This window comes from Sugiyamaella lignohabitans, chromosome A, assembly GCF_001640025.1.
Source record: "Sugiyamaella lignohabitans strain CBS 10342 chromosome A, complete sequence".
Lineage (NCBI taxonomy): Eukaryota > Fungi > Ascomycota > Dipodascomycetes > Dipodascales > Trichomonascaceae > Sugiyamaella > Sugiyamaella lignohabitans.
Window position 1 is genome coordinate 872400 of NC_031672.1, and position 12842 is coordinate 885241.

General features: G+C 47.0%; 6 protein-coding genes across 6 annotated transcripts; 2 read left to right on the plus strand and 4 right to left on the minus strand.

Annotated features, from left to right (window-relative positions):
- Positions 1 to 462: 462 nt before the first annotated feature.
- Positions 463 to 3882, plus strand: ARO80 (Aro80p; the record flags this gene model as incomplete). Its single annotated transcript, XM_018879716.1, has 1 exon — positions 463 to 3882. One exon carries the CDS (start codon positions 463 to 465, stop codon positions 3880 to 3882), a length of 3420 nt encoding a protein of 1139 aa, XP_018734519.1.
- A 169-nt stretch (positions 3883 to 4051) lies between these two features.
- JEN1 (Jen1p) lies at positions 4052 to 4723 on the minus strand (the record flags this gene model as incomplete). Its single annotated transcript, XM_018879726.1, has 1 exon — positions 4052 to 4723. The coding sequence occupies one exon, from the start codon at positions 4721 to 4723 to the stop codon at positions 4052 to 4054; it is 672 nt and encodes a 223-aa protein (XP_018734520.1).
- Positions 4724 to 5083: 360 nt separating this feature from the next.
- AWJ20_277 (uncharacterized protein) lies at positions 5084 to 5422 on the plus strand (the record flags this gene model as incomplete). Its single annotated transcript, XM_018879737.1, has 1 exon — positions 5084 to 5422. The coding sequence occupies one exon, from the start codon at positions 5084 to 5086 to the stop codon at positions 5420 to 5422; it is 339 nt and encodes a 112-aa protein (XP_018734521.1).
- On the minus strand, positions 5228 to 5584 carry JEN1 (Jen1p; the record flags this gene model as incomplete). Its single annotated transcript, XM_018879746.1, has 1 exon — positions 5228 to 5584. The coding sequence occupies one exon, from the start codon at positions 5582 to 5584 to the stop codon at positions 5228 to 5230; it is 357 nt and encodes a 118-aa protein (XP_018734522.1).
- Positions 5585 to 6758: 1174 nt separating this feature from the next.
- AWJ20_279 (uncharacterized protein) lies at positions 6759 to 9206 on the minus strand (the record flags this gene model as incomplete). Its single annotated transcript, XM_018879757.1, has 1 exon — positions 6759 to 9206. The coding sequence occupies one exon, from the start codon at positions 9204 to 9206 to the stop codon at positions 6759 to 6761; it is 2448 nt and encodes an 815-aa protein (XP_018734523.1).
- A 1532-nt stretch (positions 9207 to 10738) lies between these two features.
- Positions 10739 to 11497, minus strand: AWJ20_280 (uncharacterized protein; the record flags this gene model as incomplete). The annotated part of the gene is made up of 1 exon (XM_018879769.1): positions 10739 to 11497. The coding sequence occupies one exon, from the start codon at positions 11495 to 11497 to the stop codon at positions 10739 to 10741; it is 759 nt and encodes a 252-aa protein (XP_018734524.1).
- Between the last annotated feature and the right edge of the window lie 1345 nt (positions 11498 to 12842).

Genomic DNA, 12842 nt, shown 5'->3' on the forward strand with positions numbered 1-12842 from the left:
TGCCAAGTACAACGTTGCCTACTTTGCCCGTGAGTCCAAGGGTAAGAAGTCTGCCTCTGAGGAGGAGTTCTTCGGTGACAAGGCCGAGAAGAAGGAGATCAAGGCTGAGCGTGTTGCTGACCAAAAGGTCGTTGACAAGGCTCTCCTTGCCGAGATCAAGAAGACTCCTCTTCTCAAGCAATACCTTGCCTCTTCTTTCAGCTTAAAGAAGGGTGACAGACCTCACCTCCTCAAGTTCTAAATGAGTCCTCCGAACATCTCCCCCCAAACCCATCCACCCAAAAATGTGAATAGGAAGCAATCTCACACAATGCCTTCACTAGTCATGTAACCCAAATCTTTTATTACGAACCATTTTGTGTATTTGTCTTTAGTCCTCTTTTGTTTGTAATTATCAAATATTAAAAAAAGAGTTTAACAAAATATATTCTGCCAGGACCGCGCCGTGCGTCCAGGGTCCACATGCCTCCGGCGGCTGGGGCGCTGCCCCAGACCCCGTGGCTCCTCTCGCTTCGCTCGAGTCGGGTTTCGGGGGTCCCAGGAGCTCCGCTTCGCGGAGCACAACAGGGTCTGGGGCAGAGCCCCAGCCGCCGGAGGCAGGTGGACCAGGTGGACCCTGGCATCGGGTTAGGGTCGACAGGGTATCTTCCCGGACAGCCAGGGAATGTCCCGTTCCCGGTTGAAACCCGTCCACAGTACTCCTGGGACCCTCCCAAACCCGACTCGAGCGAAGCGAGAGGAGCCACGGGGTCTGGGGCAAAGCCCCAGCCGCCGGAGGCACATGGCCCCCCTGAGTCGTGCCCTAACCTCCGGAACTGCGGGGGGTATCCGCGGCTATTGAAGGAAAAATTCATGTGCTCAAGAAGAAAGCCGAAGACTGTTTTTTTTGCAAATCCAGGGTCCACGGAAAAAATCGTAGACTGCAAAGACGACTGGAAAAAGAACGGTGCTGGAAACGTGCTAGGTCGAATCACGGGACAAAGTTTTAATATGGCCAGTAATTTACAGGACCAGGCTGGTGGGTTCACCTCAGTCAACAGTAACCAAGTGGTGGGTCCCGGTGGTGCTCCTGGTGCTGGAGTTGGACCTGGGGGTATCGTTACAGGTCAGCCTGGTATTCGAGACAGACAACAAACGAGTTCTCCGCTTGAAAGTAGTATTACAGGAGGCTCATCGCGTTCACCATCGCCTCCTCTACAATCCTCAGGTGGGGCAAATCACAGTAACCAACAACAACAGACTTTCAGAAGGACTTATAAAGCATGTTTGAACTGTCGGATTCGGAAAGTCAAATGCGATTTCGGCGACCTTGCCAACCCAAATAAACCTCCATGTGCAAGATGTAGACGAGAGGGAAGAGAATGTCAGCTTGTTCAGAGCAGGAGAGGTGGAATTCGAAATATTTTGGCCGGTCGTGAACGTCGAGCTGCTGAGGCTGCCGCTTTGACTTTAAGTTCTGGCAGTGGTTCTGGTGCTGATGGTGGTGTTAATGGTGGTAATGAGATCAATGAAGTTAGTGGATCTATGGGTTCGAGTACATCTGTTGGTGGTGCAGGTTTAGGAAGTGGTGTTTATGGCGGGGTTGGAGGTAGAATCGGCGGTGGTGTGGTGGGTTCTGCAAATGGTGGATTTGGTGGATTAAATGATGCTGGTGGTATTGGACCTGGTCAAAAGTCTGGTTCAAATGCCGGTACAGACGTTATTTCGAAACGAGAGCTTCATAATACATCGGATGCTCTAGAGATTTTGGCACATGCAGCACGAAGTTTCCCTAAGATCGGTGGTGCTGGTGGTTCAGGAAACTCGGGTACTGCCAGTCCACAAGGACGATTTCCTCCAACAGCACTTGCTCCAGGACTGGCTGGTAGTGGTATTGGTATTAATATCACAAAGAACGGGAATTTAGGTGCCAATAATGGTGCTGGCAACGGTGGCCAGTCGGCATCTTCAGCACCTCAGCCTCCAAAGACTCTACTTAAAGATAGTGATCTGATAGCAGTAGAGAAAATTGTAACAGAGGATGAAGTTCGAGTACTTGTGGATTATTTTTTCAACGCGCTTCATCCATTCTATCCGTTTATTCCTGACGATTTACACTCTCCTGATGAAATTGCTGATATGCCATTGTTACTAGCAGCAGTAACAACATTGGCATCTCGGTACTATGTGCCAGAAATTGAGCCCCATCAGACAACAAAAGAAGTCGAAGAACAGTGTTATGCTATTCATGCTAGATTATGGGAATATACTCAGAAGCTCATCTCTTCGTCGGTATGGGCAGAAGCCAGTACCAGATCTATTGGTACAGTGTTTGCATTTTTACTATTTTCCGAATGGAATCCCAGAGCCATTCACCAACGATGGAAAGATTACGCTAACAATCCTACCGAAAAAGAACGGGCCAATGTAGCTAGTGCAGGTAGCGATAGTACAGTAGGTTTAGGAGCAGCTCGACGGTCTGATCGTATGGCTTGGATGCTAATTGGGTTGGGTATCCGTCTCGCCCAGGATCTAGGATTAATGGACACCGACCCAAAAGTGTATTTAGCAACACATTTGTCAGAAATTGTGCTTGCTTTGAGAATGGGACGAAGATCGATGTTGGGACAGTTTTTGAACGACCCGATCCCCGAGCTCAATTTTAGTACTTTCGAGCAGGCTCGACTGGAGCTTTTACAAATCATGTCACTGGCTCATGAAACATTGTACTCGTCACGCAATACTACAAGAGAACTATTAAAAGATGGTAAATTCTTGAACTTTCTGGGGTTGTTCTCACCGCATCTTGATAGCTGGGATCAGAAGTATAGGGAGATTCTACAGGATCCTGCTAACAAGACACCATCTGCATCGTCACCAGCAGCACCTCCTGTCATGGATAATCGTAAAACTCTTGACAGAGAGTCGCTATTGTTTGATTTCCACTATATTCGTCTCTATATTTATTCACTTGCGCTGCAGACAAATGCTGAAAACACCAGCACTCTGGCAGTAGCGGAAATCATTCCTTCTGCAAGGTACGTAGCATTGGCAACTGATGCTGCTAAGGAGCTATTGGCCGTGGCAATTCGAGTTCATGGTCTCGGACTGTTACGAAGAGCACCTATTCGATGGGTTGTGCGTATCGTGCATGCTACCGTTTTCCTTGTCAAAACGCTTATGCTGAGTACATCGTTGGTATCATTGGATTCTCAAAAGCGAACTATCACTCTGATCAAACGGATTTCTGTAGTTCTTCTCGAGGCATCTCCAGATGAGATCCATCTTGCCTCCCGATACGGAACCATATTGGGATTTTTGGGCAATCAGCTGTCAGCCAAGTTGGATACAAATAACAAGACCACACGAAGACGAGGTCCCAAACAGCGTAAAATTGATACCAGTGCCCAAAACAGTGGTGAGTCGTCGAATGCATCTCCTACGACCACACCTGCTCCCAGCTCTAATATTGGGTATAATCAACCCAGCCAATATCCTAACAATGTGGAACCCGTACAAGGATATAAAGCTGAGGCAGAGACTGGAGATCAAATCCCAGCACCGGAATTTGATCCTGTACAAGGCCGGTCGTTGTACCAGCTACAAGAGCAGCAGCAACAACAGCAGCAGCAGCAGCAGCAGCAACAGCAACAACAGGCACCACAGCAATTCCAGCAGTTCAATCAAGTCCCACAATCGATTCCCGACTTTGATATTCCAGACGACGACTCGATTAATCTGGCTACGATGCTGAATGTCGACTTTGATTTCCTAATGGAGGGCACTGAAGGTCTTGGTTTCGTGGAACCGCTCATGGAGGGAATCGAGCAACAACAATGGTCACAGTTGCAACAGCAGCAATGGATGCAGCAGCAACAGCAGATGGCAGGGCCACAAATGTAATTTATTTATGTATAGATAATGATTTATGAACAGCAACAACCCGACGTTCGAGCGAAGCGAGCCACGGGGTCTGGGGCAGAGCCCCAGCCGCCGGAGGCAAGTCCACCTAACCATGAATCAAAGGAAACAAACATAGTAATTAACTAAAGAACGAAGCAACTAAATATCCTTAAGGCTGAGCATCACCCTCGATGTGTTGGTGGTCATTCTTTTCCTGGAAGTATGCCTGTTGAGCAGCAGCAATCTCCTCGTCGGGATCGCGAGTCAAGAGATTGGCACCACGGTTTTCAGGACCCACGAGAATAACAATGAACAACACACCGAATACACAGCCCATGAAAATAGCCATGACTTTGCCGTAATTATACTTTCCAGGAACATGTTCTCCATTAGGACCAGTAAGAGGGAATCTTTCACCGATAGTCGACTCAATAGTACTGGATGCCGAGGAAGCAAGATTACCCAATTGATAACTGATACCGACAATGAAGGCACGGAATCGAGGAGGCGACAGTTCTGACAAATGGATAGGGATCACTCCCCAACTGGACTGGACACCCAAAGCCTGCATAAAGAAAACAGCGGCATTCACCGAAGCATTATTAGTAGAAAATGCCCATGGATACACCATAGCACCACCCAAAACACAACAAATAAGAATCATAAGTCTTCTACCGATAACATGACTCAAATGACCAGCAACCACACCACCAACCAACGCACCAATATTGGCAACACAGTTGGTCACGGTAGACGCATTCTTACTAAAGCCAAGCTGGGCAGTGAGGAAAGTGGGATAAAGATCCTGACTTCCATGACTATTGAAATTCATCAAAGCCATGAGAATGACCATATAAATAAGCAGCAGCCAGTACTGTTTCAAAGCGACCTTGCCCTGTTGGATAAACTGTTTACCAAGAGACTCACGTTCAATATTTTTCTGAGCAAGAAAAGCATCTGTCTCCGGAAGACACAATCTGTAAATAATGATCAGTACAGGAGGACCCGCAGTGAACCAGAACAGCGACCTCCATCCCTGAGGAGTAGTATCCGTAAGTGCACGATTAAAAATAACCGCAAGCAAGTATCCAAAAGCATAACCTTCCTGGAATAAACCGGACAAAAATGATCTCGCCTCGACTGGCGCGTCTTCAAAAGCAGTAGCACTGAACGGTTAGTTTAAAAGCTTCACGGAGAGGACATGCCTCCGGCGGCTGGGGCTCTGCCCCAGACCCCGTGGCACCTGCTTCGCAGGAGATGCTGGGACCGTCAACGAAACGACTCGAGCGCAGCGAGAGGAGCAACGGGGTCTGGGGCGGAGCCCCAGCCGCCGGAGGCACAATACTTACGCAGCGTTACCATACAGACCGCCCATGGCGATGCCGAAGAGCGCTCGACATGCCAGGAATCCGCTGTAGGTTTGGGCGAATCCCGTGCCGATTTCCAAGACAATGAACAAAAACAGATTGGCAATGAACGGCCATTTACGGCCCCATTTATCACCGGCAAGACCAAAAATGAGGGCGCCAACAGATCTTAACATGAGCACCAGAGTGATTCCCCATGTGATCTCAGACACCTCTTTATCAAACGTTTTAGCGATATCGGTAGCAGTAAGCGATACAGTGAAGAAATCAACAGCATCCCAAGTCCAACCTAGAAATGCCACAGCGAAGAAATTCCACTGTTTGGCAGTCATCATTCGCAAACCGGGAATCGGATTGAGATTCGGTTTATCCACGCCCTCTATAGGACGTGGATAGAGAGACGAAATTCTCGTCGAGGCATAGCGTTTGATACTCTGCCACGATAGATCGGGCGGTGATTGATCAATATACATTTTAAGGGATAATCAGATAATCTCGGTGTTCGGTCACCAGAATACGCGAAACTCTGAGCTTAACAAATGGATTATTGTGGAGGAAAAAACGGTTGGGCTTATCATTAGGAAGATCAATGATATATATGGGAAAACCACATCTGACCTTATCTAAAACGGGTCCAGAAAATAATCCGATTATCCTTTCCGTCTATTGGATTGCCTCTCCCTCCTGTAAGGTGGCATGTATTAGATCTCCGTCTGACCGTCTACTAATAGTAATACCCCCGCCATGAAATAGAGTTTTATAGTGGTTTTTTTTGCCAGATCTAGAAGCTCGTTCTGTTTTAGGACTGGTACCTGGTCTAGTCCATTCCCCTGCAGCAATCGACAGTGGGGGTGACCTGTTTCCCTGCCAAAGTTTGCTTGCCCATGTACCGATCGACAGACATATCGATGCCGCTTTCAGCGTCTGGTCGCAACCCGCTGCGGAGCTCTGTAATAGAGCGGGGCATTTCCGCAAATCCAAACTGTATCATTGATAAGCTATTCCTAGAAAGGCGCCATGCTTTGATCCAAGAGCGGAATCGGACCCGGTTTCTGGGGGTCGGTGTGCCTCCGGCGGCTGGGGCGTTGCCCCAGACCCCACTGCTCGCTTCGCTCGTTGCTAGGGGGTTGTGGCAGAGAGTGGGGTTGCTGGGATGATTGGAAATGGTCGTTGATTGAACCGTTAAACGGGTTTCTGGGGTACAGCTCGCCTCACTGGAAATAGTTCGGCCGTTATGCATGTATCGTATGATGCGTTCTCGCGTCGGGTATCTTCTCCACATTTAAATTTATATTCATAACTTTTTATAAACTATCGTCGGTCGCTGGATTCATATATGCTTCTGGTTGGTTGAATGTGAGCTTCAGATTCAGCTTTTATTTAAGTTTAAGTTTTGTGCTTGTGCTTGAACTGCTTGTGGCCATGCTGTGATGGGCGCGTATCGGCGTATGGACGTATTCTATTAATGTTCGTTGTGCTTGTATATTCGTAATATATGCTTATTCTTGGCTACATGAGGACACACTTTTCATCAACGTTGTATTGGGTTTCGTTCGCCCGGCGACGAAGTGACCGTGATGACATTCTCGACGCATCGACTCCAGATGCCAGTGGTTGTTGTCTATGTGTGGCTCCTGGGTATACAGGATTGGGAACAACGTCCAGTGAAGGCAGACTGGGATCAAGACCCTGCTCAAACATTCTTGGCGTTGAAAGATTACGTTTGTCTGGCGGTGCAGATCTTGATCTGGAATTGATATCTTGAGCTGACTTACCCCTTGTAAGTCGGAACAGTTTACTCCGACGTTCGCCTTTTGTCTCGTTTTTGAATTCGTTCATATCAATACTACTTGTGTCAGCATTCCCTCCCCGGCCTCTATCTCCAGTTGTGCTTAGCTGATCTGCTACTGTCGACATTGTTTGTATTGTTGTTTGTGATTCGAAAGGAGGCACGTTGACAAATGTATCAGTTACGCTGTCCAATGTGTCACTCTCAATGCTAGATGAATGACTTAGATCTAGTGAACTAACATACGGTAGTGGTTGAATGTCACCACGGGATTTAGTAGATAGAGCCTCGTCGTCATTGGCTGATACCATACGATAGAACAAGAGATATGGGCACTCCCTGGCAAATACTTCGTCAAAGTCTACTATTTGAGTCTTTTTTCCCACTGGTTGTAGGTCATCAAAAAACACCCATCGTTTAGGACGTGGTCCAGATTCGCTGTTCCTTCCACTAACAGGCTGTGACAAGGGTGACTTAGGTACTGGTAATACATCTCGGTCGTTATGGGTATGATGACGGCGGTGATGACGTCGTCGACTGTTGAAGAAACTGCCTGTACTGTTATTGTTACTAGGCAATACCTCTTCTGCACTATAGTCAATTGCTGCGTCTTCAGCAGCAATGGCAACAAAGTGACCTGAATTTATGCTTGTGCCGCGATGGAATATAGCACTTTCAAGAACAAGCTTGAAATTACCAAAAAGAGATCCTTCTTCAGAGTCATCGGCTACAAATGACGGTAAATGGATAGTTTGCGGAACAATTACCTGTCGGTCATTTCTGATTGACTGTCCTTCTGGAGTCCATGAGTACCGTTTCAAACAGATACCAAGAACGGGTCGTGCATTCGCAAAATGTTCTTCAACAGGAGCATCCACCTCATCGTTTTCATCATCATCGTCTTTTTTATCTTCATTAGCAGTGCCATTTCCATTTAAAAATTGGTTTCTAAGGACCTTTTTATCATGCTTCTTCTGTTGCTGGGATCTCATATCACTGTAGAATGGAAGCAACTGTAGAAACATCCATGCTGGTAATGTAATTTCGTTTTTCTGGTTCCACAGATCTACCACCTTCTGCGGCGGTAGAGTCGGTGGGGGTCGGTCTTTGTATAAGGAGTCGTATGATGGAGGAAGTGAGTGTGATGTAGACGCTCTGGTGCGTAATTTCTTGACCATATGATCTGGATAGTCGTTTTCATCGTTGCCTTCTTCAGTCGATGCGATAGCAGGACTACTTCTACCAGTACCAGATCCTGCGTCAGATTGGTTCTCCGTTGCTTTCCTTTCAATCTCTTTCAAAAATCGAGGGATCTCGACTGTTTCTAATGAGAATTTTCGCACTGGTTTAGCCAAATTTGGAGACGACGCTCCTTTTCTCACCCCACTGTGGTTTGCACTGGGGCTCCTTCTAGCAAGATCAGAAAAATCACTTCCAAATCGTTCTAACTGTCTTGAAACTTCTACTGAGTTGGCAAAATACCTCTCTAAACACTCTTCTAAAGTCACAGGTGGATCTGTTCTCTCACCGGGAATTGGAACTAACAATAGTCTCTCATTCACCAGCTTATGATCATCCTCAGCAACCTCTTTACCAGCGTGTGCTATATCAACCCGTAACGTTAACAGTGGCATGCTGAGCTTTTCAGTTATAAAATTAAACAATTCGGCCGCATCTTGTTGCTCATACCGTTTACTCGATGGTGTCCATCCAGCATTGAATATTGTGTCAAGCAGACATTTGGTGACATCAGTAGTAATCAGCTTGCCGCTTCTTAGTAGATTAACATATAGTCGTAGAAATATTGCCAAATTTTCCCGTTTCTCATCACTCTCAAACGTTTTATACAATATTGGTTCGAAATTTTCTAATCGTGCAAACATGGCAAACATTAGCGAATCCAAATAACAGGTAACACCATGCAAGTTATCAGCACCAGCGATTTGATCATAGTTCATAACAGAGCCAGAAGTGGCCAGAGTTTTAGATGGATGGGTAATAGGCACCAATAAGCCCTCTACTGCATCTCTGAAAAATAGTAGCAGCTCTTTGGCTTTGACGTCACTACCATTGGCATAGTTATTATGCAGTACAAGCTTGATATTATCTGGCTGTACAATCTCTTCAGTAGTTCCTAAAGCAGTGAGCTGCTCTGTCACCTTTGTCATGTCAAAGGGCTCGCCATTGTCGACTACAGGTGTAATTGAAGGAGTCTGGCTGGATTTATCTTTGTCGCCAAAAAATGTCTTGACAAGCTTTAGCAGGTTAGTCAGGCCTCAAGGGGAAATCGCAAAGCCGCCTCTCATTATTGGTATCTACATAAGCACCCATCGCAGGCTCAATGAAAATCTCCCGATTCTGTTGCTCTTATCAATTCCTCCTATCCGGCAATTGCGGAGTTCATGATTCAAATAACGACTCGGAAAGCACAGAATTGGTAACTTTAGAGATAATGACAGCATCCCAATTTCTACCTACCTTGTGTCGATGCCGACCACGAGTGTCGCTAGGACTACTCATGAAATGCAAATAGTTACTGCCAAACCCCCTGAGCTGATTACCACGATGCTAACGGATCTGTTACGATTGACAATATGATATTATTTTGACAATTTGCCTGAAATACTGTGAAAGCTACCACAAAAGGTGATCAGAGGGCATCCAAATACCCGGAATAGTAGTGAGACGCCAAGCAAAAAGGGGTTGAATTATAGCCAAGACAATGTCTTAAAAGGCCCAGAAGTACAACTATAAGTTTTGCAGTATAAGGGTTAATTTGATTTTAAACTCAGGAATTCTAATTCGGTCCGGTGGTTCTGGTGGATGCGGTTTGTCTTGTCATCCCTTATCAGACTCTGGCGTCTGATAGCTTGCCCAAGCAGCTCATTATGGATATTAAGGCGCGATGGCGCTTAACGCATGGGATCAATGTCACGTTTTCAGCGGTGAAGTGATAGGCTGCTAAAACTCACGATTAGGCAAGCAGATAGACTGATCTTCACGCATGCTTTCAAAACAGCTCTTTCAGGGGGGGCCGGCTTACCGGCCGTTTATAATTCTCAACTTTCCATACTTACCGGGATTGCCATGCAGCAGCTGATGCGCTATCACCCATTTATATATAATGAATTATTCACCAGTCCCAGGTGATTTGAGGCTGCTAAAGTCCACGAGATTTTGTTGATGTGAGGCTTAATCAAGCGTGGAATCGATGATATTTTTCCTGGTTGTTTAGATCAGACTTGTTGTATATCCAGTTCTGTTAGCAGGATAGTTTTTTTTTCCTTCTTCTTTATCCCTTTTTCTTTTTATTTTTTAAAAATTTTTTATATATTTTTTTTTTCCCAAATGTTCCTTACTGACCATAAAAGACAATGTGTGGATACGAAATATAGACTGTATAAGCACAGGCAACACGTGTGGCCAGTCACATGGCACCTCCATCGAACAGATACTTCTGACATCTCCGGAGAAAATCCAGACCCAGACGGCAGGTCAAAATAACAATAAGAAGATACACCCCCCGCAAGCTCCGCGAAGCGGAGCACAACGGGGTCTGGGGCAGCGCCCCAGCCGCCGGAGGCGACCCCGTCCCAACAGAGTCTCACCGTGAATAGATATATTAAAGATAAAAAATACAGAGCATGAAGCTATATATATATATAGATATAGATAAAAATACGAATAAAAAACAAGCCGCTTACTCGGGAGTCGGCTTCTTCTTTTTCTTAGAGCCGAAAGGGAGGAACCACCAGGCGGTGACGGCGACGGCAAACCCGACCAGGAAAGTCTTGTCACCAGAAGAGAACTCGCCACTACCGGACGAGGTGCCACCAGAGGAGCTTTCTAGAGGCGATTCGTCCTCGCCAATTCCTTCTTCAGTCGATCCTGGTACGTGCACTTTAGGAGCGTCCTTTGTGCCCGACACTTTACCCTCAACGTGGTCAGCTACACCGTGATCGGGCGCACTGGTGTTGAATTCGGGCTGAGGAACCTCCTTTGACGAGGCTCCAGCAGAATCGGGCAACACCGGCACTTTAAATGCTGGTTTATACTTCTCTGGCTCGGGATGTGGAACCTTGTAATAGTCTATACTGGAATCGTCACCTTTAGCCTGTTTCTTGGCAGTAGTAGAAATAGTTTGTACTCGTTGCGAAGCATCTACAGACATGAGTCTATCGACGAGTTCAGCTTTACGACCACCGACCTTGACACCGCGTTTCTTACATTCAGCCCTTAACGCGGCCACTGATAACGACATGTATTTCGAGTTGTTGGTGAGCAGGTTGGACGGTTTGGTGGCTTTGGCCGATTGATGCAAATGAGCAGTTCTAATATAAGTTGATGGCAGTTTAGGAACTGGGGGAGGAGGTGTGGAAACAGCCGACAGAGCAGAACCAGCTGCTCGTTGCCGGAGATTGGGTGCTGACGACACCGATCGCAGAGTTCGAGACAGCATTTTTCTCCAAAATCAAGCGACCTCTTCAGATGCTAGCACAAAATAAAACAATTGATAATTGGTACCTCTATCGCCAGTATCAACTACTATCAGGACCGGTAGCAGCAGACGTAGATAAGCGAACACAAAAAGATTTGCAGCAGCAGCAGTTGTTGATTCTGTTACTAGAGAAACGTGAGACTGACGACCACGACGCACCTGTTTCAGCAGTCAAAAGCCAAAGCCGGGTAGATAACAGCTATGAATTTCAGAAAAACACAGAAGTCGTAAAAAAATAAATAACAAAATAAAAAAAACACCAGTCACAAAACGACGACTTCACTTAACCAAAGTTAACAATAAAAAGCTAACTTGACGACGGCCCAGCTGAGGTATATTTACACCCTGCGGCTGGCATTCTCTTGTTCGCTATGTTTATGTATTTCCAGTACAGGCATGCATCTGCGTCCATTGTCCCATCCGGGCAACGACCGACGCCCATGCAGGACCCAATTTAACTGGACCCTGACGTCAGCGGTGGGGTCCTGTTGCCTCCGGCGGCTGGGGCTCCGCCCCAGACCCCGCTGCTCCTCTCGCTGCGCTCGAGTCGGTGTTTGGGGGACCACCACCAACTCCCTTGGGTCCGTTCTTATCATTAAATTGTCTCGTATCACCCTCTGAAGACCTTTCCACCGCAAAAATTACAACCCAGAAACCGGATCTGAACAACAAAACATGGTCCCTGGCCTGCCTCCGGCGGCCTCCGGCGGCTGGGGCTCCGCCTCAGACCCGGTAGCTCACTCCGCTCGAGCAGTCCCCTCTCCAGGGTCCAAGCCGCTCCGCGAAGCGGAGCACCACGGGGTCTCGGGCAGCGCCCCAGCCGCCGGAGGCACACCCCTCCCCCAAAATACAGTTCGGGAGATTAATTTTATAAGAACTCGCTTGTTGGTGGTTTTGGCGTTTGATATGCAATTGGCAGGAACGAGGCCGAGAACGGTTAATGGATTGTGTGCATGAAACGCAGGGTGATTGGCAATGTGATTGGCGTGCCAAGCCTGATCGATGTTGAAACGGGCCACCTTACTTTAGGGCGGTGCTCGTTGAAATGGTCGCGCCGCAGTTTTCGGGCGGAGGGTTCGTTGTCAAGTCTCGTTCGTCCGTTCGTATATAATTATTTCATTCGCCTCGAATTAAGACTGTTCAGTTATCGATCCGAGAAACAAGCATTGCTTCGCGTCACAGATCACACAGTACCGAACTCAGATCACACTTTGTATCAAAACAGATCTCAGGTGCCCGTCAATTGAACTATCTCCTGTTCACCACTCAATCAGCGATAACAGATACAGACTCAGAACAAACACAA